The following is a 24,454-nucleotide window of genomic DNA, read 5'->3' as shown; positions in this document are numbered from 1 at the left end:
TTTGTAAGTGAGCAATTATACCTTTCAGTACACGTTGAACGGGAATTTTTTTATCACCGAAATCATGTTGAATGTGTTGCAACGTGAATACAAACAAGAACAGTTATAATTATTCAAATTCGTGAGATTGTTTTGTGATTAAAGTACATCTACATCAAGAAATGCATCTTGCTATCCTGGTGCTGAAACGGGAACCCACGATGCAAAAATTGCAAGTGAAACAATGAAACGGCAACTTAAGATTTGGGAACCCAAGTACATTAAAATCTCCATGCTTATTTTTTTGCAGGTCCACAGTAGTGTTCTTGGAAAGGAAGGTTTCTGAAGCAATTTCAGTCAAAATCTAGGTTTATGACAAAGAAATGTAAGGGGAAAATGGTATATAGTGTGTTGCCACTGCAGATGATGCCTCATCGCATTTGAGAGGTGAAGGCAGGGTCGCCAAAAATCTTTTTCCTTAGGGCATTGCTTCCATCCTTAATGAAGGACACGCCTTGATTTCCTGAGTTTATGCTGTTGGATGGCAGCTGTTGGATTCCCATAGAAAGCCTTTTGTTCATGATCACAGAACTGTCTAAAGCTCCATTCAAGCTTCTACTTGGAAGACGTCTGCTGCTGGTGCTGGGTCTTGACGTATAAGTATTTTCTCGCTCAACTACTTGGATTTGAATCCTCTTTTTTTCCCAAGGCTGAAAACCAAACACGAAAAATGAGGTAGGGATAAGGTTGTTAGGGCATAGAAATTCACGTGGCAAGAACCTTTTCACAAACAACTTAATTTGAACAGAATTTGATGTTCAAACTGATGTATGAAGCTGTCTGTCAATTATCGAACACCCACCTGCTGTCTTTTCATATCCTCCTCTTTTTCTCGTCGTAGTACATTATATTCTTCCAATATAGCCATCAGAGGTACCTACGTAGATATCATTTGTTTATGCTGTTATCAAATCAACAAACCACAGCATCATACTATTAAAGGGAATTCACAAATGCTGGACCAAGAGTAAAGAAATTGATACATTCTCCGGCTTCTGAAAACGTTTCAGGTCAACATAAATAAAGCTAGTAGTCTAGCAGTTTGCTGCATGATTTGACTCTTGCTTAAGTTTTCTTTTATCATTTTTTTTTGGAGGTGCTAACTCTGCTTTATAAGATGGTTTATGGTGTTACTTGTTTGACTGAGTTTGCAATGTGGCAAATTTCATAATAGAAGATACTAGAATTTCATTATTGCTCCTATGTTAAGAATTTGACAGCTGTATATGCTAGAATTTAACATTGGCTTTATAAGGAAGAGGTTCCAATCTGTATCCGTATGTTAAGTGTTTTTAATAAAGGAAAGTTCAATCTTCAATATTAAATGGCTTGATTATATAAAAGCAAACTATTCATAGAATGGCACCGGCAAGTTTTCTCTATTTTAATACTTGATATCAATCAGTTTATCTGAGGCACTAACAGTGTCTACGACTATAACATCAAGAAATATATTATGATGAGATTCATTATGCATATTTATTTAGCCTCGCATAAATTCTGGATGTTTTCTGAATATTTAAAATCTCACTTATTCTCTTACAAGCATTATCCTAGACTGTTTCTTCTATACCTTTTGAGCATAAATATTCTGAGTGTTGCTGAGTGTAAGATATCTTACCTGATCATACAAGAAAACTTTGTTTCTTTCTTCTTCCCAACTTCCAGTCATTTTTATTAGCATATCTACCAAAGCTGGAAATTGCAATCATGGTTTGTAAGTACATGTGGGTTTGCAGCCGGTTGATCTAAATTATCTATTTTAAGCATATATGGATGTACCTGGTATTCTGCTGACCATTATGCGGGCTCGTTCAGCACGTCTCAAGTTTTTGTGAGCTCCTCTACTGACTGAGTATCGATTCTCATCCTGATAGCACACTTGGATTATGAAACATACTATTGATAGCTTAACCTTTAAACCTAGTTAGGAAGATCGATTCAAATGAAAATTCTAACCCTGCTATATTCTTCTAGCCAGCGCTCCTCATCACGTGCCAGCATCCACTTCTCCACTTTCTCCATGATAGCCTTTCTGCTCGAAGCCTCTTCTTTTGCTCTGGATATCTGTTCATCCATGCTCAAGAGGAGATCAGAATGATCAATCTCCCCTGTGGTAAATGTAAGTCAATTTCAAGTCTGATGTTTTAAAGTAAATAAGCATGTATAGTTTTTGAAAGGGAATAGGCACACATTACTTAGTTTATTAGATTCACCTGAGTTTATGAGGTTAATTATATTGTTCATCTCTTCCCTTGAAGGAATCTCCACATGTGATTTCTTGCATATCAACTCCAGCTCCTCCTGCTTCTTCTGGAATAGCTCCTTCATCTTGCTTGCTTTTAGTTGATCCAGTCTCTTGACTTCAGCTTCAGTCTTGTAAAAAGTTATGGGTTTCTTAAACAATTGAGTTTCTGATATTTTGTGCATCATTTAAGTTAGATACCTACCTGCTGGACTATTTCTAGAGTAAGACTTCCCGGGTCTGTTACTTCTGCTGATGAGAGTGACAAGAGATGGATTACATGAGAAAAAGGGTGTCGCTCACTATATGGTGTGTCCATAAGGTTCCACAGATTTGAAAGTGCTTTGCCTAAATGGTGAAGCTGTAAAATATAATATATCAAGAATATGACAAACTAGTGAAATGGAAAGCACATGAGTGAAGGGGAAAATACAGAAATACTTGAAGCCTCCTCACGCAGTTATTTTACAGTAGCCACCCAACTGGATAGTACTCCAATAATATATCAAAAGTTTAATACTTTTATACCCCAGATGTCTCTTTTATTTATTTATTTTTAAAGGAAAAAAACTGTCACCACTATAGCCATTAGAGCTAACAGATGTTTTCAGGTTCCTTTAATAACAAAATCTTTTCAAATTTAACAATGTTTACATAGAACACAGGAAAAATAGTACCTTGTCCAGCCGATTTTTCTTTTCTTCAAAGAGGGACTCCACTGTGATATTGAGTTTATCTAAGATAGTGTCACTTATGTTTTTTGTTATTCCACACAAATCATTTAAGCTTGGGTGAACTTCCATGATGATTGCAGAAGAATCCTTTCCCAAGATCGTGGACAAGCTGTGTATCATGTCTATGTATTTCTCCACTTGCTGAAGTCTTTCATTCTTCAAATGAAACCACATGAAATTATTTGAAATGTCACAATTTTGAAGGATACCACCCCTCTCAATGATGGGTTAAAAACATAAATGGCGTCAAGGTACAGGTACCTTCTCATTGTAGAGCCTTTGCAACTCATTCTGATACTCCTCAAGTCTTTTTAGTGAAAGATCATTCTCATTTACAACAATAGTTGAAGGTTCATTGTGTGAGTTACCAGCAATTTCTGCAGAAATTTTTTGAATTTGACCTTGCACAGCTCGGAACTGGTTTAGCCTCTCTTCTTTCCTCAACCGCATTTCTTGGAGTGCTGGGGTGATTGAATCTAGCTGCTCTTTCAGTGAACCTGCTCTTTTCTCCGGCTGTTCAGTTAGTACTGCCATCAGTCCAGCGTGATTCATGATGTCTTGTGGAAAGCATAAATTTTATCACGGAAGTCATATTTAAGAAGATTCTCTTGCAAATGTTTTTTTTTTTGCGTCCTAAAGCTTGGTTCAGCAACTTATCTATTTTCTAATATATTTTTCAAACTTATCTCATAATAGAAGATGGTATCGAATTTGAACAGTGAGAAGTACTTAAAAGCATAAATGTTATTCAATCAATAATTTGTAAGCGACACTGATTAACTAGGACATGTTCATTTTAGATGGTGTCAAATAGGATCCTATTTGCTTATCATTGCTGTTAATTGTGATTGTTTAACTACCAACTGCAGATTAAAAGGAATAAATACCCGTCCAGGTAGAGATCGTTCACCAAGGGACAAAAGAAGGTGAGTAAATTCAGCCTCTGCCTCGGCCACTTCTTGATGCAGACGAGCTCTAGATATATTGGCTCTATCAACTTTTCTTCTGTAAACCTCAAGGCACTCCTGCTCCAAATCCAGAAGAACCTTCTCCCTTTCAAACTTATCTTCTCCAACTTCATCCCATATAATCTAAATTCATTCAGGATAAGAATAACATGAAATGTAACAGGGGTTATCAAAACACATATATAATACATGTGAAAAAAATAAGCCTCTTGCCTGCAGTTCCTGTAACAGGAACCCACACGAAGTCTCCAGCAATGTGGAACTTCTCATTCCAATTGGTGTCTGGAATGAACCCATTTGATCTGAATATACCTTTCAGTATAGATCAAACAAGTTAGACTACTGAGGAGAGAGAGTCCTGGATAATAAACTGAATGAAGAAGCAAAATTCATGAATGTTGAGAAAGAAGTTTTGGTGTGAGTGGGGATAGTATTTGCATTTGGTATTAGTTTTTGCTTAAAAGACAAGGATGGCAGAAGTGGGTAATGTAAGCTTTGGGTTCAAGAATCAACCAGTCATTTGATCCTTCAGGCTTTAACTTTTCCCCTCCTCCTCTCCCTCTTTTATTCTTATTATTTTTCAATTGTATTACATTACATATGTCTCTGTCTTTTAAACCTAAAATTGATGGACTTCCTTATTCAGTGATGTCAGATGTGAAATGTGTTTTGCACCAGGCTCCGTCAAGTGTAGCACTTTTTATATTTCAGGACTTGATTCCTACGTTATCTTTCACAAATATATGATGCTGATCTTGATTGGGATAGATAAGTTTGAAATAATTATTTTTTTTCCTTTTGTAATGGATTTAAAGTTGATTGTTTTTCTTGCAAGCTTCCAGAAGTGAGATTGAATTTAGTACGCCATCAATATCACGTATATTGTGAGTTCTAATAAAAACTCTGAATAAAACGTTCTACCCATTCAGCAACAAAGTAAAGCTGAGTTGTGTCTTGTCAAGGACGAAAGGCAGCATAAAGATGAAATTATTAAACGGAGAATATTGCATTCATGAATTTACAATACACCCTTTAAGATTCGTCATCCATTGGAGTTACTTTTAATCAAATTAAGGGAGAAAAAATATATTAAATAATGCATTTTTCAGCACACTTTTTGTCATTTGTTAAATTTATTAAAAACTATTTAATTTTATGGTTCTTACTCTTTTATATAACAAGTCTCTTACGATTTCAAAATCTTCAGCCAAGTTTAATTACTAATAAAAATATATTAAATGGGTTTTTTAAAGAGTATATTATTAACATGTTATAAGTGTGTATAGATTATAAAACATAGAAGCCACCTGCCACATAATTGAATAATTGGTGAATTTCATTTGAAGAAGCACCGAACTTTAGTCACGTTATTTTCTTGAAAATATTGTTATGATAATCTGCATGTACCAATGAACACAGATATGGTTACCTTCTCAATCATTGTATAGTGACAACATTATTTCACGAATAATACCATAAATCAATTGTCTTTTACCCAAAAATAAGGTTTAAGGAAGACAAGAGTTTACTTTAACACACTGATGGCCTAATAAAGAAACAAATATGAGTACAAATCATGATGATGTCATTTAAACAATATCATTTTTGCATGCGACGGCTACACGTATACATGTGTTATACACATTACACATTGACCTATGTACAGTATAAACCTGTGAACAATTCTTTACAAATTGCAGAGATTTGTTGGTGTTTCTTTTTCATTTTCTGTTATACATATAAATACGATTAACTAAAGATTCTGATTGTTGAGTTCTTTTTGGGTAATACTAAAGAATCTTTACTGTTACAGAGATTTCCTTTTAAGTGATTTCTTTAATCCCTGCTAAAAAGGGTACAAGAAAATGAAAAGGTAAAAGAAATATAATATTCCTACTAAGTCCTTGGTTTAGCATTATGCAGGTAAAAAGGAAATGGTTTAGCATCACAATTCACAACACATGTATCCAAAAGACACATCAATGTCTAAAAATTGGGTTTTAAATTTTAATTTAAAAGATGGTTATTAATTTTCTGATTGGTGGAATGTGTACTTTTCTGAAATACTTGAGAACATATCAGATGAACACTGAGTTGCTGGTAAATGATAATGACTGAAATCTCCCATAGCTATAGCTAAGCTGAATTTTACGCTACACTTTGGTTCCACTTCATCGAGCATGGGAACACAGCAATCATTAACACCTCATTCTCTAACCCTTTTTGTTTTTTCTTTTTTTTAAAGTTACATATATTATTTACGAACATAATGTTTGACTCAGATAAAATTTCTAGAAATAACAAAATATTATTGTAAACATTAATCATAGTGAGAGTTAAACACTTTGATAAAGATTTATAAATTTGAAATTTTAAGATTTTAAGTTAGAAGTTATGTGAATCTTTTCAATGAATTAAACTCATATTGTATTGATGTTTATAAATTCCTCGTTAAAAAGATTCATCTATTATTGGTAAAGTGTCTTGATACCAGAAGATACTGCTATATTTTTGCAGAATTAAGAACTCAGAAAAAATCGTTTTTATAATAAGGGTCAAAGAAAAAATTACTCATTGTCTTGGAGGATAGTATTATTTAGGGAAAGAGATGTTATAGCTAATCAAATAACCTGTTGACTAGGCTGTCAGCACTAAACGGTGGAATTCAGTGAAAAGCCCTTGACTTTGAAGATATGATTCCCTTGATCAGTATACAGTTCTGTTATCAAAACTAAAAAATAAGGTTCTTAACCATAAGAAAATAAACAAATATTTTATAAAATGATGTGTATATTTTTTAGGATATTAAATAAATTATATGGTTGAATTTTATAATAATCTTTTTCAAATTTATATTAAAATCCACTTGGAAAACCTTTGTATGTCGGCAAAAGTGCATTAATTAAGCTTTTGTTTAGTTTCAAGTTGGATTTTTTTAAATCACGTTGAAATATCGGTAGAAATATATTAGTTTTGACTCCAAAGTCTATTCTGAATTATAACAATTTAGAATTACTTGTGCTAAGTAAAAAAAGAAAATACCGAATTTTCTCATTGAATTCCTTTCATAATAAAAATATTCAAACATAAAGGACATCTTTTCAACATTAACCTTAGCTGGAATCAAAGTTTTAAAATTTTATTAAGAATCAATTTTGTTTACACACATCCAAACACACTCTAACATGTCTTTCTTCATGTGAAATTGTTGTACACATTTCCAGAATACCAGAATAAGAAATGAGCTGTGGGCACAACGATATGGAGGAGCTCTTGAAGAATTCGCCGCAAGGTACAACAAAACTCTAAAACTGTAGCTTTAGCATGTAATGAACTTGTTTGAATGATTGATTCAATTGCGTGATTGATTCAATTGACAGATAACCATAATCTAGGGTTCCAATCACTAATTAGTCAAAACTTCAAAGAGAAAATCTCGAACAATCAATGTAAAGATACAGATCTTTCCCGAAATGTGCAAAATTCTTTAGCATTTCTCATTACTCATTAGTCAAGAAGTAGTGTTCATCTTGATTTAGAGCTATCATGTGAGGAATGATGAGAATAAATTACTAGTTAATGGTCACAGATTAAAAAGTAAAGGGATTCATTAAGCAGGTGAACAGGGATGGATGTACACAAACTATGCTTCGGTGAAAGAGAATATCTTGGTCACGTATCTCACCATAACCAATTGAATCACTTCTCAACAAAGAAGACTGTAAGAAGGCATGTCTTCAATCCGTAGAACATCATCCATCAGCAACTCTCTCTCTAGCTGAACTCGCGTGGATTTCAGTACATCCTGCAATAATAATAGAAACCCCTTTGAATATAGGAACAACATATTGCATTTTACCGTTGATTATTCAAAAGCTATACTTTCTTTTATAGATTAACAAGTGCATCATGGAGACTTACATTAAATTCCATGTATGTAGCATTTTTCTCCTGCCATTGTTTGTCCATAACAACGAATGCCACGCAATAAAGCAGGTCAAATGCCCATTCATTCTCTGCAAATGTATGATAACAGTTTGAACTTTTGTGTAAATACCATAACAGACCAGATAATATCTCAGAACAGTTGCTGATTCTAACCTGAAAGCATTTGTAGAAAAACTGCTCTTACAAAAGTCCTTGGCTTGGCTGCAAGTGAAGAAACAGTCTGGTATTAGAGATATTGTTGTAATTTTAAGATGGCAATTTCTATTTAGTTTAGTGTCCTTGGAGACCTAGGCCACAAGACTCGTGTAACTAACTGGGTGAGTGTTAGTATATCAAGTCAATAACTAAATATAGGTTCAAAATACTTTTGATCACGTACTGGCATCAAGATCCAGCATTTGCATAATCATAAATGTGATATTAACGCCAGCAACAGCAAATGGATACTCCCAAACAGCTTCTTTTCCTCCTTGCCTCTTCAATAGGCGCTGAAAAGAAGTCTGCAACATGTAGAGGGACACAAGACCATAAGCAAATAAATCGATTTTTGGCAGAAGTTGGGCAAAAACTCTTTCATGATACGGAGTATTGTTCATTTGGGAGTCTAAGATTGTTCATTTGGGATTCAGAATCTTACTGAGAATGTCTTTGCAAAGAAAAGTAGGTTCTCCAATGAAATGAAACCAGCTCCTCTGTTAACAAAATTGGTCCAAAAGAAATGAACTTGTCAAGAGCGAAAACAGTACAAAAACATAAAAAAAAAAGGGATGGTAACGTGACAAGGCAAATATAACCTGAAATCAGTAGACGGATCTCTACCCTGCCATCCCATTTCTTTCCATTGATCAGAAATCAAGCTTTGAAGATCCTGTCCAGGGAATGAAGCAGACCACAGAGCTCTCAAGGCTTCCTGTTCTTGAAAGAATTTGTGGATGAGTATCTTGCAGAAGAAGGCTAAAAATATGTGAATAAGTAAAATTTCACTAATGATTATTTGGCATGGACCATCAATTTCAGATGTCAATTTGCTGGTATAAATTTCACAGAAAATAGGATTGCAGCAAGTTCCCCAGCAATCAATGCTTACACCAATGCAAAGTAAAATAATACAACTACGTTATACCTGGTGATCAGGCTTGGAACCATCAAAGTAAACTTTCATTCTGCGCTGTAGTCTTCTTAGCCTTTCCTCCTACAAAATTTTTTACAGATGGATGCTTAATGAATTACTTTTTCAGTTTTATTCTCTTGTTTTCCTCACTGCTCTGTCTTCAATGAATTCATGACAAAAGGGAAAAAAATATTGAACCATTTATGATAAAAGAAAAAAAGAACACAAGACAGAGACACCAAGGGCAGAAATGTCCAATGCATTTTCAACAATTGTTTCTGCAATTATTCTCAAAAACCAAAAACTAAGATTTCAATAACTCGACATTCTAGTTATGATCAAATTTTTAAATTACCTTTGAAAATTATTAACAGTTTGTTTGTTCCAATGTTTCCTGTTATTCTCAAATTGTCTTGAAAAACATTATCACAAAACACCACAAGCTGTCATTGACACAGTTGCACATTTGTAAATTACATATGAAAAGGGACAATATGCAAATAGTTCAACTGCTTGAACTCATAAATAAACACAATTTGGTAAAAACCCAACTTGGATAACTTTAATTGTAACTTAAGAAGAGAGAATTTCTAATTTAAATGAACATTTACATCAGCAAAAAATATCACTATAAAGCAGAAAGCTAGCATTCAAGCTTGTCCAGTGACAAAACAGAAAACAGGTTCAGTTAAATCTAACAATGCTCTGACTAGGAGAGTAATTTTGTAGAGGAATGTGACTCATACAATTAAACTGAACTATTCCAGAAACTCAAAGAAAAGCTTAAAAATGATACAGCAGTTACAACCAGTGAATGAAATAAAACAGCAGAGTCTACATTACAAACCACCAACCTGTAAGGGAGTCAAACTGATGCAGATTCGTTGACAGTTTCCCTTTCGCTTGAAGCAAACACAAGTGAGTCCTTTACCAATCCATGCAGGGGAGCCACACGTTGCATTATCTGTATACAACCAATCAGGAGACTTCCCCATTCAACCCTTTTTTCTTTTAACCTTTCTCAAACAATGCCACTAGGCACTTGGTTGAGGAAAGGAACTAAAAAGATCTTAACTTTATCCTTTTTTTTTATCACAAGTTGAAGAGGCAGCCCATGACCAAATCAAATGCACTAATCAATCAGACAGATATGTGGCAGAATGTTGTGTTTTTGGTGGAACCAAACCATATAACTTTGGAGGGGACATAATCAATGGGAGTTGCGTATGGTGAAGAAGGAGGAGTGGTAATTTGAATAGTGTGCATTGTCGTCTATTGCCCCGACCAACTAAAAAGCAAAATGACTTAGACAAACCGTGAGCTGTGATGTTGGGCCTACAGGGCCCTCTACGACCACGTGGGAAGATCAAGATTCATTACATAGTCATACATTTTGTTATCCCATCCATGTGACCAATAAAATAACTCATTTTTTTGTTTTCCTTTTGTCTTTGGCCTATAGTGTTTCTTTTTTCTGTGCTTGTAATCGTGACCGGTTATTAGTTCATTTCTTCTCGTGGTTTGGTAACTTCCCACTCCCACCATTCCCACTATCTTGTTTGTTACATCAGATCCGACCTCACTCACTGTAACAACTAACAACTCCACAGCAATCCTAAATCCTATCCTATGTAGTTTGGTTTAACTAGTTTCACACATGTTCCTCTTTTAGTGGACCCTCTCGATTGTTTACGTCACGAAACAAACAAACACTGTCTGCTTCAAAACACCGATTCGGTTCAGAATTTCATTTATTACCAACTCTTTATATTAATTTCTTTTTTTGGTTTGGTAACATTGGATTCTTCAAAGTGTGGAAACATTGTATTTTTATTATTATTATTCTTTAATCTCAAAACCCAATGTTATCCACAATGCATGGCTCCTAAATTACATGATTAATAATGGGAAAATCCCATTAATCAGCTTATCTGAAAGCTATTCTGAAAATGAAATTATAATACATCACAAAATTTAAAATTTAAGTTTTACTGCAGTACTACTCCATTTATTAGTGAAATAAAACTCTAATGAGATATTAAATAATGGAATAAAAACAGTAATGAATCTGCATGGAGGAGTTTTTGTTAGAGAATGATGCTGAGACAAACAGAATCAAATCGTTGAAATATAATATCAAACAGTGGGAAATGAGAAGAACCTGAAGTCTGAGAAAGGGAGGAAGAAGAAGAAGAAGCACAAATGGGAATGAAGGTGGCATTGAAGCTAAGGAGACCCATATTATGTGATTCTTGGTAGTGAACCTAATGTAACAATGGTCTGGTTTCTGGGATCTGTGAAATGGTATTGATTTGGATGATGGTGGTACTCTAGTACTTGTTCTAAGTAAGAACAAAAGTGTTCTTGTATTACACTACCCTGTCTTTTTCGAACTGGACTTTGTCTCTTCTGCCTCTCCTTTTACCAAATTAGACATTAGTCATTTGCCCTATTCACACACTGTGTTCCAACATTTTAATCTTTTTTTACTTTCTCTAAATATTTTATATTTGTAAACCCGTAATCAAGAAAAAGATTAATATCTTAATCTAAACTCATAAATATAGCACCGTATTAATTAATATTTGTAGAGAGAAATTCAACTAGATGTCATTTACCATACACTCGAATGTAGAGAAGAAAGTTACAAAATAACATGTACCTTTAAACAATTAAAGAAAACAAGGTGCAAAACTAACATGAGGGAGAGTAGAAATTTTGTTATATTGATGTTTTGGAGTGTACAAGGTGATATATTTCAGGTTAATACTGTTTTTATTAAAGAAAACATAATTAAAAAGAAAAGATTAAGAGAATATTTCGTAAGAGGAATAAAAAATGTTTTCATATTATATTCATTTCCAGTTTAAAGTTTTTTAAATAATATTTTGTTTTACATACATGGCTAAAGAATAATCAAAATACAAATGTTAATTACTTTTTCAAAAAAATATTTTTTTAAAGTATAAAATAATAACTTATATGTTTATTTTTTAATATATTTGAAAACCAAAGTTTATATTTTTCGTGAATCACTCAATACCATTTCAGGTTTTATTTTTTGCGTGCAGGAGTAGTCGTTATCAGAAGAAAAAATATTTTTTGACAAACATTGTTTTTATTTTTTAACACTACAATGGCATTATAGATAATATGAGCTCTAAACATCCAAGTACTCTTATCAACATTGTATTAATGCCTCAGTTCAAGTGACTGGGAAGCACAGCTTCAAGAGACACCAGATATATTATTCCGAGGAGGATTTGTGTTAACCAATATTGTTGCATGTACATGAACATAGTTGTCATGGTGTCTTGTCTTTTAAGATAAAAATATATGGTATTTAAATAAAAATATATATACTTAATTTGTTAAACAATGATTAAAAACTAATATAGTTCACATTGTTATTAATATATTGTGAAATTATATGTTATAAATATTATATCATATGCTATTAAATAAATAACATTGTATATACATATATTAATATGTAATATTATTTTATTATACTCAAATGATACACAAATAATAATTATAAATTGTGTGAGAATGATTATCAACTTCTAAATTAATATTTCTCTCAAAAATATAATTTAGAAACTAACAACTATACAAAAAACTGTTACAAGAAAAAAACATTTTGTGTTATGTTTCTTATTAAGTCACAATGATTTTTAAAATAGCAATAGAACAATTAGATTACTTTTAAATTTAATATTATTTATAACTATAACTTAGTTATTTCTAAAAAAAATATTACCATGTGAGTTGATACTCATGGCCATTTCACTGGTAGAATATATTTTAAGATAGTATATGTAATTATTATTATCCATAATTTTATAATAATTAATATATTTAATAGAGTATTAAAATAATAATTTGTTAAACATATGTTAGGTATATTAATCTATAATGCAAGGAGTTTTTGTTTTCACTTTATGGAATTTCATCATATATGCATGTTATATTTTAAATCAGATGTGTTTGTGTACATTATCAATGAAATTATAATAATTCTACTGTGTGGTTGCAATTAAAAATACAAATGAGTGAAATTAGTGTTTTGAGTCCTGGTAATTAAATAATTTTTATTTAGACTTTTGAAATAAATATGTAAACACTCTATAATAATGAGTTTACTTTGGGTTATAAATTTAATTTTATATATATCTACTACTTTCTGATAACTATAAGGTTGTAAATACAACATTTTTTACTATTTTGGAAGCTATAATTTTGTTGATAGTAATTTAATCTCTTAATCTGGATATTAATAGGTTCGGCCCAATAGATAAATTATTTTACCACTTATCGTAGTAATTGGGCCGGAACTTGGTTCAGCCCATAACTAAACCAACAAGTTCTAATTCAGTTATCCATTATATATAAAGCGATTCAGGACTAGGTTTTACCCTAGTTTGCTTCCTCCTTCAATCGTTTGGAAGAAGTAGAAGAAGAAGGGAGCCGCCATGGTAAGTGACCAATGTTTCTCAGGTTTTCCTTATGAGCTTCATTGTCAGATCTCATCATTTTCTGTTTCTTATTTACTTTTTATTTTATTTTTTGCTTTTCTCAGGTGAAGTACTCCAGAGAACCTGACAATCCCACCAAGTGTAAGTTCCTTTTCATTATCATTATTTCACAAAATTGTAATTTTCATTCTATTTAATTTTTTTCTATGGTTATTTATTTGTTGTGTATGTTCACTGGAATAAGAATGATTTTTCTGTTAGTGTTGATTTTTAGGGTAATTAAACTAATACTTTGTTTATCTCTGTAATGTATTTTGCAGCTTGCAAGGCAAGGGGCGCCGACCTCAGAGTGCATTTCAAGGTAATTTGATTTGTTACCCTTATACAAACCCTAATCCTTGTAACTGAATGTAATATTCATGGGCATACACGATATGTTGACTGTTGTGTGTGTAAAACCTGATGTAAAAAAAAGCAGGGGTTTGTCAATCATGTTGACCAATCTTTAGTAAACTTCAGGAATATAATAATCTCCATTGTTATTGGGTGAACCTTTGTTCTTTTGTTGTGATTGAAGGTTCAGTAAATGATGGAACACGTTCTTTTAATCATCCTTATATTAAGCTATGAATCTGTTATAACTCAAGACTTACTTCCATGTAGTTTTTATAAAATTTGTTTCAAAGAATACCTTATGCCTTTTTTTAAAAGGAAATTCCCTTTGTATGAGTAGGTTCCTTTTGAACATTATAACATATAAACACCTTGGGCTTTTGGACAATATGTTTTTTTGGTTAAGTAGTGGTGATTGACTTGTATAATTTAATTTTTACTCATGTTTTTCTGTTTCATTTACAGAACACTAGGGAGACTGCCTTTGCCATCAGGAAGTTGCCCCTGGTTAAAGCTAAGAGATACTTGGAGGATGTGTTGGCCCACAAACAAGCCATCCCTTTCCGACGTTTCTGCCGTGGTGTTGGGAGGACGGCTCAGGCCAAAAACAGACACTCCAATGGACAAGGACGTTGGCCCGCCAAATCTGCTAAATTCATCCTGGATTTGCTGAAAAATGCCGAGAGTAATGCTGAAGTATGGCCTTTGTGTTATTTTATTTGCTTTACCATGTCAATATTTCATGTTAACTTTTGTAGTCGTCGACTTTCTTATTATTGCTTTGCCACAGGTGAAAGGTTTGGATGTAGATGCTCTTTATATTTCTCATATCCAGGTTAATCAAGCACAGAAGCAAAGACGCCGCACCTACCGAGCCCATGGAAGAATCAACCGTATGTTTCTGAACTTATTTATATATGTGGTTAACCTAATGGATTACTAATACACTTCGATTTTTGCAGCTTACATGTCATCTCCCTGCCATATTGAGCTGATATTATCTGAGAAGGAAGAGCCTGTGAAGAAAGAGGTAACATTGCCAATCTCTCTGTTAACATTATCTTGACTTCCTTCTTTGTATTAAAATCTTATTTACTGTTGATATTGTAGCCGGAGACACAATTGGCGACAAGCAAGAAGAAGGGTGCTCTTCGAAGTGGTGCTTCATCCTAAATTGCTCTTGAAGAAAGTGATTGGAGGACTCACCTTTAGATTATGTCAGTTTTGAAGATCGTTTTCATTTTTTAAATTTGAATATTTGTGATGAGCCGCATTTGAATATTGAACAGCACCTTTTTGTTGAGCATACTATGTTTTAAGTTAATTGAGAACTTCAAATTCAAAAGGTATTTTGTTTGGGTTTTTATTTCATTAATGCTGATCTTTCTTTCTAATCTGTCATGTTATTTGTGACTGTCCTTGGTGTAATTTTTTATATTTTGGTAATTAAATATATTTTTAAAGAGTTCTGTATGGAATTTTTTCTTTTAAATTTGTGGATATTTTTACAAATGTTTAATATTGTCAAATCCACCATAGTTGAGTGGATCAATGATAAAATCAGCCAGTGAGTAATTTTTTGTTTTAAAGTTTCAAATCGACCGCAGTTGTATGAATTACTGCTCTTCATGGTAATTCTAATTCTGTTAATTTCTATTGGTAAATAAACAAGTTTTATTAACATTAATGGCGTAAAAGTTATGCTATCTTTTTTATCTGTCCGTTCAAATATGTAAATGTTATGGCATTGTTTGTCATAAAAATTGTTACCATGGTTTAAAAACTAGGCTTACATAAACTGTTTATACTAATTTATAGAATAAATTTTTATTTAAAATTTCATTCTAAACACGCCTTCTAATTCTTGAAAGTGAGATTATACTGACCAACAAACTGACGCATATTCATATTTTAAAGGACTATTTCTATTTGAAACAATTTGTTCGGTTTTCAATTTACAACCATTATTATCGGCTACCTTACTTTTGTCATATTATAATCTCACAAAAATAAAAGAAAAATGAACAACTTATTTAAGACTTTAGTTATTGAAAAATGGAATTCTGGCTCGTTTAGAATTTGACTCTTTAGAAATCAAATTTTAATTAAAAAAACTGTGATACTCAAATATTTGATAGCATGTTATTTTTGTGAAAATTTTGATGTTATACTTTTGTGAAAATTTCTGTTTGTCATCGGATGACTATGGTTATCTTCAGCCTCCAACTTTTAAGTTTCGGGATTTCTAGACATGAATTATAAATTATATTATATATTTATAATAAATAATTTAAAGTATGACGTGATATTGTTAATTTTGAATTTAAATTAGAAACCAGACAATTAAGTGATACATTGTGATAGTATTATTATCTTTAACACTTGTGAACATTTGATGCAGGGCTATGGTGGTGGCCCTTGTGGGTGATACAGTAAAGGAGAGTATTTTATTCTCTCTCTTTTTTATGAGGTGTAGTTAGTAATATTGCAGCTGCGGGAATTAAAAGCCCTTCAATTTTTATCGCGAAAACATTGTTGTGGGTATTAGGTATGATCCAAATGGCCTTAAGTTCTGTTTGTAGCTTTTTGTTTACAAAGAAAGGGACGCTTATAGGGTTGTATTGATGAATCTCCTACAGGTTTCCAAATGTAAGTTTTGGTAATAACCAACCAATGCATGCACCCACAACAATATCATGGGCTATCGCATTTAGTATTTCCCGTGTTCTGTCTCGAATAATCGTAACTGTAACTTCAACTCTGATTTGTGTATAGAATCAACATTTTCTGTTATCAGAATTCGAAAGTGTATTGATAGGTGACATTTTTATAGACTATAAACAAGATTGAATCAACCTGATAGAGATTTGGGTCAAACAAAACACAAATGAACTTCATTGATAGGAACTTAGCTCACTCCGAGATATACATCGCATGGAAAGCAACTATTTACAATGAGAACTTTGGGGGCTAACGAAATTCTAAGAGTTTTCATTCCGTAGCGCCCTTAAAATGGGATCATTTTCCTCATCAATGTCGTCGTCGTCATCATCATCTAAGTCGTCTAAAATTGACTGGTTAATCTTCTTCCGAGATTGTCTCCTGTGCTTTTTAGGTTCCAACCGTGGTTCCGCTTGCTGAACACCCATATCTCCCATTTTCAACCTGCAAAAGATTATAGGGTGCTTGTCAGGAATATCATAACAATAATCCGTGGCAGATCTTTTTTGCATTACTACATATTCAACGAAAAATACTTTTATTGGTATTTCCACAAATTTATTGTTTTCCCCACACTCTTCAACAAGGAAATGCAATTTATTAGCTTCTTTCAAGCATGGGTTTACATGCCAGTGCCCTGATAATTATCATAAATAAATTAGAATATGCTGTGGGATTCATGTCTGCATCTATACATTAACATGTAAAAGGATAAGAATCAGCTTTTAAAAATGTGTAAAACCCTCATAATCACAATAACTACAAAAAATATTAACTTTACTAATGGATACAAATCCCAGAATTGAACTTTTTGATCAAAGCATCATACTTTCCAATTAACTGAAAAGCGTTGGTTTGCAATCAACAAAGGCACATCATACCTTACGTCCCCTTCTCTTTTAGTTCCAAATGTCCTAAGTTGGAACTCTTCCCTGATTCTGATTTCATCCAGAAGTTGAAAATAGAATGAATATCTTTCCCAGTCTCCCTTCACAATGCACCCAGGTTCTCCCAGATGCAAGCAATTGTTAAATGAGCATTTCTCGGTCTCATTCGCACTGAGCATTTTCCTGATCTGAATAAGAAGATGATAAGATCAATCAAAACAGGAAAAGCTTTGTTATCCCTGGATTTATTAAAATACAAGTTAGGCATCACTAACTTCAGGAAAAGTTTGTGCAAGAGACTGCTTTGTCACTTTCAATAAACTAGGTTGGTTAAATCCAGGAGTATCAGCAAGAAAGCCCCCTCCAGATATTGGAAGCAAAGAGACATGGCGAGTAGTATGCTTTCCTCTACCACTTCTCGTGGAAACCTCCCCAACCCGTTGATCCTCAAGCCACTTGCTTCCAGAAATCTGAAAAGTAAGGCGCATCCAGGGGTGACACAAACATCAAACTCTAGTAGATAGAGGTAAAAAAAAGAAAATAGAACAAAGAAAACTCACAGGCTCAAACCAATTCTCCCCTTCCGCAACATCAGAAGGGTTGCTTCTAAGGGCATTTATCAAACTAGACTTCCCAACTCCACTAGGCCCCACAATCACTGTCGTTTGATCCCTCAACTTGAATGCAAGAAGATCAAGTCCATGTCCAGATTCAACGCTGCAAAAAACCGGCTCATACCCCCAGCTACGCAGCCTGGCCTTCCACGAACTAATGATCTATGCAAGAACAAAAGCAAAATCAAGCAGTTGCTTTAGACCAGAAAATAGTAAAAGTTGGATTGTGAGTTTGAAACAACTGAAATCTTGGGAAGAAAATGCTCTCTCCCATCAGGTGAGTTCGCACCATGGATTTGCTTGCAAACAACACACCATTTGACACGGTTGCAAATCAAATTTCCGAGCACAAGTTCATATTTGGTATCAACAAGTTTTACCATGACTATCAAGGACCTAACAAAACCCTCTTCTTTTACTTGTACTTGGGATCGATATGGAACCATACTGGAGTTTGCAGCATGCCGAATAAAACTCGCCAATTCAACGAGTGAACAAAACAACTTAAGAGCACCTTTCAATTCTATTAATGAGGATTCAAAAGTACTTTTCCTCCAAAAAACAATAAATTCTTTCTTTTACATTTTGTGACTTGAAATTCAAGAATGTGCATTCCAATTCCTAAAAGTGTTTTTTCTCAACTTCTATCCAGACTCAGTCCAAACGTTCATCAAAGCTTTCCATCCACTATACACAAAAGACTATCAGCGTGTTTGGATAGCCAGAATGATCAATTCTTGCCCCCAAACAAAAATCACATTGAAATTTTGAAAAAAGAGGCTACTGTTTGTTGCTTGGGCATTCAACATGGAATTGGAATTGATAATGGGAAAATTGAATCCAAACGCAGTATATAGTAAAATGATTTTAGCTTGCAAGAAGCTTAATTCATTTTAATTGTTGTGGTTTTGGGAGAAATTTATTCAAGCAGTGCCTACACGTCATAGTTATGACGGCAGAACAAACAACGACAATGCATAGCGCGTGAACCTCACCTCTTTATCCACAAGCTCGGTCTTGTTGAGTGCCAGCGTGAGAGGGATTCCAGTGGATTCAGCTTCGACAAGAAAGCGCGTGAGAGTAAACGGTTCAGGCCTGGGTTGTTCGAGCGAGAACAGCACAAGAAGGTGGTCGACGTTGGCAACGGGAGGATCAAGAATCTCAGAAGATCGGTGGAAGACGTTCTCAATCCATCCCCTGCGATCCACCCAATCCACGGAACCGACAAGAACCTTGTCCCCGACCATGACCCTGCGCTTAATCTTCTTTAATAGCGCCCTCACCACGCAGAGAAGCTCCACCCCGCGGAAGCTTCCAGAAGAAGGAGGCTGGTCGTTTTCGGGAACGATGACTCGCATGAAGTTCGCCTGCGACGCCGCCACGACACCGATGGCCTGTGATTCCGTGAGCGGGGGGCTGTCTTCCAGGGAGAGAACAGGGGCAAGAGAGGAAAACTCCTTCAACGTTTTTTTTGCCTTCAGAAGGTTGCGGCTCGGGGCGGCTTGCTTGTTAGGGTTTTGCTGCTGCCGGCCGGCAATTGTAACTGACCGGAAGCGGCGCATGAGGAGAGGAGCGGCGGAAGCCACCGCGCGGTGCCGGAGCATCGAGAATGATGATGCCAACGACATGGAAATGGAACGGAACAAACGAATCAATCAGCGTAGTTAGTGCGTGGAATATTAGTGAGTTAATGAGTTTTAGTCACAGTTTTCAGATGACAGTGTTATCGACTCCAGTGGAAGGTCATCATCAGCGTCACCGTTTTGGGCACTCTTTATCGAAACGACGTTTAAAAACCATACTCATCAAAACAAAACGACACTGCCTCTCCTTCAATCTTCTAGGCATGTCTATCAACAACGCTTTATCTCTTAAACGACGTCGAGTTTTCCATTGCCAGTGCGGCCACCTCTTTTTGTTTATTCTTTCTTGAGAATGTGATGTGATAGAAATATAATAATTAATTTAGTGTAAATTATTATTTTCTGGTACACTAGATTTGTAATTTGATTTCGAATTAATTATGTCTTTGGAATTCTTTATTCTTTATAATTAATAGTTAGCGTGAATTTTAGTGATTATGTAAGAGATAAAATAAAATAAGAGATATAATAATAATAATAATAGGAGTGACAATTTCGTCGTTTGATATGTGGTATGTAGAAAGTATAAATCGATGTTATAAGAAATTCAAGCTAATCTTTTTTAATTCATCCCCTGGAACATTTGACTTGTATGTTTATGTATCGGTCTACATAAAAATTTTTTATTTTTTTATTTTTTTATTTTAAATCAAGGATTAAATATGTTTAAAGTTTTTGAATTTCTATAAAAAAATATTTATATTTTAAATTTTAATATATTTAGTTTTTAAATTTTAAAAATAAATAAATAAAATATATGACATGACATTAATTTCCAAATAATTATTTGAAAACAAATATAGCATGATTAGGAGAGTTATATTTATTTGTTTTTTAATTTTGAAGATTAAACTATAGACAAATTCTAATTTCATCTAAAAGGCTAAGGTCTAAAATATTTAACCTCTTAATTAACAAACATAACATATTGTGTAAAAAATAAAATGTAACCATTATTTATTCTAAACAAAATAACAATTATTTCCTTTTAATGTTTGTTTTTTCCAATTGTAATTATTAGGACTTTTTCCATGAAATTATAACTATTTGAAATAATAAACAGTTAGATTCACATATTTATCTACATAATATAATAATTATAAATCACCATTGGTAATGAAAATTTTATCTTTTCACTTAATATTAAAAAATGTCAGTTTTTACAATTTAAAATTATGTATATCAACTCATCCATTCCATAATTGTCACACACGAGTTACAAAATATACAGATCAGACCAAAACAGATCAACAAAGTAAACATCTCATCTTTATCATTCTTAAATAATCTCTCCATTAAAAATCACGATTAAAAATAATTTAAATATACAATTGTCTCTTGACTCACTAAAATATTTTTTAAAAACAAAAACTGTAATGGAAAATTTGAAAAGACTCATATTTAAGTACATGTATCATCTAATTAGTTCAAATCAAACGATAAAGAAACAATTGATTGCTTTAAATTATTACTTTGCTTGGAATGTATAAACTTAGATACGTTTAACAAGACTTTTAAGTTATTTTCCAAACCTTTTTATTAGTGGAAAAGTTGTTTAATCTAATTAACAGTTTAGTGGATAAACTAATTTATTACATTCTAACATTGTTATATGTATATATCGAAGCAACGTTTAAAAAAAATGCTAACTTATATATATATATATATATATATATATATATATATATATATATATATATATATATATATATATATATATATATATATAATTGTTATCTTTGGAATACTGAATAATTTTTAGTGTAATTTTTTTAACTAAGAAAAAAATATTTTATCCAAACACTCACATTATTATTTTGAAAATATTTAACAATATGACTTTATCTATTATTCTAATATTTTAATTTATTGTTTCATATGACAGTGTCATCGTTTACCGCTCTCAACGCAATATCTATTATTTTTTTTCGTGTGTGATGACACGTATGGTCTTTTCTTATACAAGATTCACAACATCAGTATTATCATATATTAAAAATATTATTTGTTTTATAATTAATGTTTGTTTTAAAATTTGTTTGATAGATTAAAAAAGAAAAAACATTTAAATTATTTTTAATTTGGATTATTGAACTATGTAAAAATATTGAATATGCTAGGTACAATAATAATGACACTTGAAAAAATTGCTTGAATTAACTCTACTTAACTTTCACAAAACTGCGAAACGTGTGGTGTTCTGTTCCGTGAAATCAGTGACAGGCCTAGCTTGCCCCGTATTGCTGAAGCCCTAACCTGGGAAACATTGAAATTCGGACATTGTTCAGATTCTCGGAGCCACTGGTTTTGATTTAGTGGCACGTCCCAATAACACACCAAATATCTATGATTCTTTGTTTGTTTTGGTTCTGTTTCTGGTGCAACTTATAATCAGACAGAATATGTTATTTGTCAGAATTGAACCTCAAAATGGATTGTCTTAATCATATCAATGGTTTTATGCAAATTTCGAGTAGCGTACAGAATGAATGATTAAATAAGAGGTTCTGATGTCTCATGTTTCTTTTCATCATAGTAACACCTAAGAAATAATTCTGGTGAAACAAAATTTATAGTATTACGGGTGAAATTATTTTGTTTGCTTTATTACTATCATTGAATAAATAAAATCGCAACAAACTAAAAACATTTTCGAAACACTGATAGAAAATTTTATTTTACATAATTGTTGTCACTTAAAAATATCCATTCCATGGTTATCATGTTTCGATATATATATAAAGGAGAAAGTTTAATTAAATATAAAAAATTCTTTAACTTATTATTTTAAAGTTTTTTTTATTGAATTAGAAACCAAACAATTAAAAGATAGATTCAGACAGTATTATCTTTAACACTTTCTTTTTAAGCATTTTATATTCTATTAATTTTAATTTATTGAGATTCACTAAAATTGGCGGTTTTAATCAATTTAATTTGTAACAGAAAAAATATTAAAAGAAAACGTTTAGGTATGTGTGTTTCATAGAAAATCCTAATAAAGAAATCTCTTTTTTGTCTGGTTGAAATGGTAGGCAGTTTCTATCAATACAAAACAAACCTTAAAAGTGTTCTTAGTATTCCTCTAAATATGGAAATTATAAAAAAAAAATTAATAGGTATAATTTTTTGATTGGTGTAAAAGGATATGAAATTAAAATTTTCTTTTTCTTTATAAGATGAAGTCTGTGTTTGTATGAAGTTGTAAAGCATCTACAAGAGATTCAGATTAGTGAAGAATAATTGCACTTATTGGAATTCTGAAATTTTAAAGTTTAGGTAAGCCATTTTTTAATATACAAAGCCACTCTTACTTTGTTTTTATGGTCAAATGGTGCAATAATTGGAGTTAATAAAATAAACAAAGAGCACGTTTAAGTCTCATTTCTCACTTTCTTTTTGTCTGATTCGCTTCCCATTTATTTAACTAAATGAATTAATTAAACATTACTACTCAAAACATTCGTCGTCCGTTGACACTTTAAAAAGTTACTGATGGAATAATATTATTTTCCCACTCAACAATTTTTTACATTTATTATTTTTTTAATTTTTTTATAAATATAAAAGTTAGCTTTTTAATAATCAAAATATCCATAATTTGCTAGGTTTACATCTCTAAAAAATCATAGAACCTAACTCGTTCTTTTTCTAGCTTCTTTGCTTTTGTTTCTTTGTTCTTTAAAAATAATGCATTTCTACTTCTGAATGTGAGAGAAACCATCACTCGACTTTCCAAATTTAATGAAATGACACTACATAATACAATCACGTAAGCATCTATTTTCTACATCCTATATAAAATTATTCATTTCCTGTTTTTGGAATGGAGATAGATTTGAGAAAATGAATTTAAATAAATTTAAAAGTGAAGATAAAATGTTTTGATTAAGAAAAGAAAAAGATATTATGATTTGAATATATTAAAAATAAAAGTTTTGTATATAATGTGATGGATTTAATAAATTAAAAGAAATTTAAAACTTTTAAAAGATTGTGAAAGTTCACCTTTCCAAATCCTCTTAACCAAATCATACTCTCATTCCTTTTCAATTTCCACTTAAAACAACACTTAAAATCAAACACAACATTAAAATTAATAAAATTTTATTAAATGTTAAAAAAGTAACTCGATTATTAAGAAATTAAAAAATATCTACACTCGTAGTTTTTAACAATTCCACAAAGTAAAAAAAAATAGTATTATTTTATTTTATTTTTAATCTTTAGCCCACGAGAGCATTAGTTAGAAAAAAAAAAGATTTCTATGAAAAACTAACTTGAAAGATGAATTACACATTCAAGGATATCGTTAATTATTTAATATTTAAAAAATAATTCTTAACACGCTTTTTTATAAACATGACCCACCCACTCAATATTTTAAAATCAAAAGTGACTTTTTTACTACACTCCACAACTAGTTTGGGAAGTTTTTAAAAGATAAAGACAAACGAATAGTGCATATCACCAACAATGCAAGAGGTCAGCTAATCAATTATTATTATTATATATATTATTTTTTCTATATTCATAATGAAAATTATTAACAAGGAATAAAATGAAACACATGTACCTAAAGAGTAACAATTTATCAACGAAACATTTACCACCATTGATTGATCAATTAGCGTAACAATATCTTCACCAGAAATGTTACGACACGACGTTAC

General features: G+C 32.2%; 4 protein-coding genes and 1 non-coding gene across 5 annotated transcripts; 2 read left to right on the top strand and 3 right to left on the bottom strand.

The window, feature by feature from the left end:
• Positions 1-93: 93 nt before the first annotated feature.
• Positions 94-4,610, bottom strand: LOC108318949 (65-kDa microtubule-associated protein 8). The gene is made up of 11 exons (XM_017549942.2): positions 4,200-4,610; positions 3,906-4,109; positions 3,280-3,531; positions 2,962-3,174; positions 2,490-2,645; positions 2,256-2,415; positions 1,999-2,150; positions 1,822-1,909; positions 1,661-1,734; positions 842-916; positions 94-689 (listed from the first exon to the last, which is right to left on the bottom strand). Exons 1-11 carry the CDS (start codon positions 4,281-4,283, stop codon positions 411-413), a joined length of 1,737 nt encoding a protein of 578 aa, XP_017405431.1. The 5' UTR covers positions 4,284-4,610; the 3' UTR covers positions 94-410.
• A 2,786-nt stretch (positions 4,611-7,396) lies between these two features.
• Positions 7,397-11,401, bottom strand: LOC108318988 (uncharacterized). Its single transcript, XM_017549984.2, has 9 exons — positions 11,207-11,401; positions 9,900-10,009; positions 9,058-9,126; positions 8,729-8,844; positions 8,572-8,626; positions 8,314-8,434; positions 8,088-8,135; positions 7,908-8,002; positions 7,397-7,791 (listed from the first exon to the last, which is right to left on the bottom strand). Exons 1-9 carry the CDS (start codon positions 11,283-11,285, stop codon positions 7,693-7,695), a joined length of 792 nt encoding a protein of 263 aa, XP_017405473.1. The 5' UTR covers positions 11,286-11,401; the 3' UTR covers positions 7,397-7,692.
• A 2,036-nt stretch (positions 11,402-13,437) lies between these two features.
• LOC108318987 (60S ribosomal protein L17-2) lies at positions 13,438-15,265 on the top strand. The gene is made up of 7 exons (XM_017549983.2): positions 13,438-13,523; positions 13,628-13,664; positions 13,844-13,884; positions 14,382-14,612; positions 14,707-14,809; positions 14,879-14,946; positions 15,027-15,265. The coding sequence occupies exons 1-7, from the start codon at positions 13,521-13,523 to the stop codon at positions 15,087-15,089; spliced, it is 546 nt and encodes a 181-aa protein (XP_017405472.1). The 5' UTR covers positions 13,438-13,520; the 3' UTR covers positions 15,090-15,265.
• On the top strand, positions 13,992-14,123 carry LOC128195702 (small nucleolar RNA snoR74). Its single transcript, XR_008247498.1, has one exon. It is a non-coding gene; the product is annotated as a small nucleolar RNA snoR74 (small nucleolar RNA).
• Positions 15,266-16,788: 1,523 nt separating the features above from the next.
• LOC108319074 (small ribosomal subunit biogenesis GTPase RsgA 1, mitochondrial) lies at positions 16,789-20,167 on the bottom strand. Its single transcript, XM_017550094.2, has 5 exons — positions 19,134-20,167; positions 18,085-18,300; positions 17,800-17,994; positions 17,519-17,712; positions 16,789-17,081 (listed from the first exon to the last, which is right to left on the bottom strand). The coding sequence occupies exons 1-5, from the start codon at positions 19,764-19,766 to the stop codon at positions 16,898-16,900; spliced, it is 1,422 nt and encodes a 473-aa protein (XP_017405583.1). The 5' UTR covers positions 19,767-20,167; the 3' UTR covers positions 16,789-16,897.
• Between the last annotated feature and the right edge of the window lie 4,287 nt (positions 20,168-24,454).

The sequence above is a fragment of the Vigna angularis genome, chromosome 2, assembly GCF_016808095.1.
Source record: "Vigna angularis cultivar LongXiaoDou No.4 chromosome 2, ASM1680809v1, whole genome shotgun sequence".
In the NCBI taxonomy this organism is placed as follows: Eukaryota; Viridiplantae; Streptophyta; class Magnoliopsida; order Fabales; family Fabaceae; genus Vigna; species Vigna angularis.
Note: the sequence above shows the minus strand (reverse complement) of the source record. Positions and strands in the feature narration are given on the sequence as shown.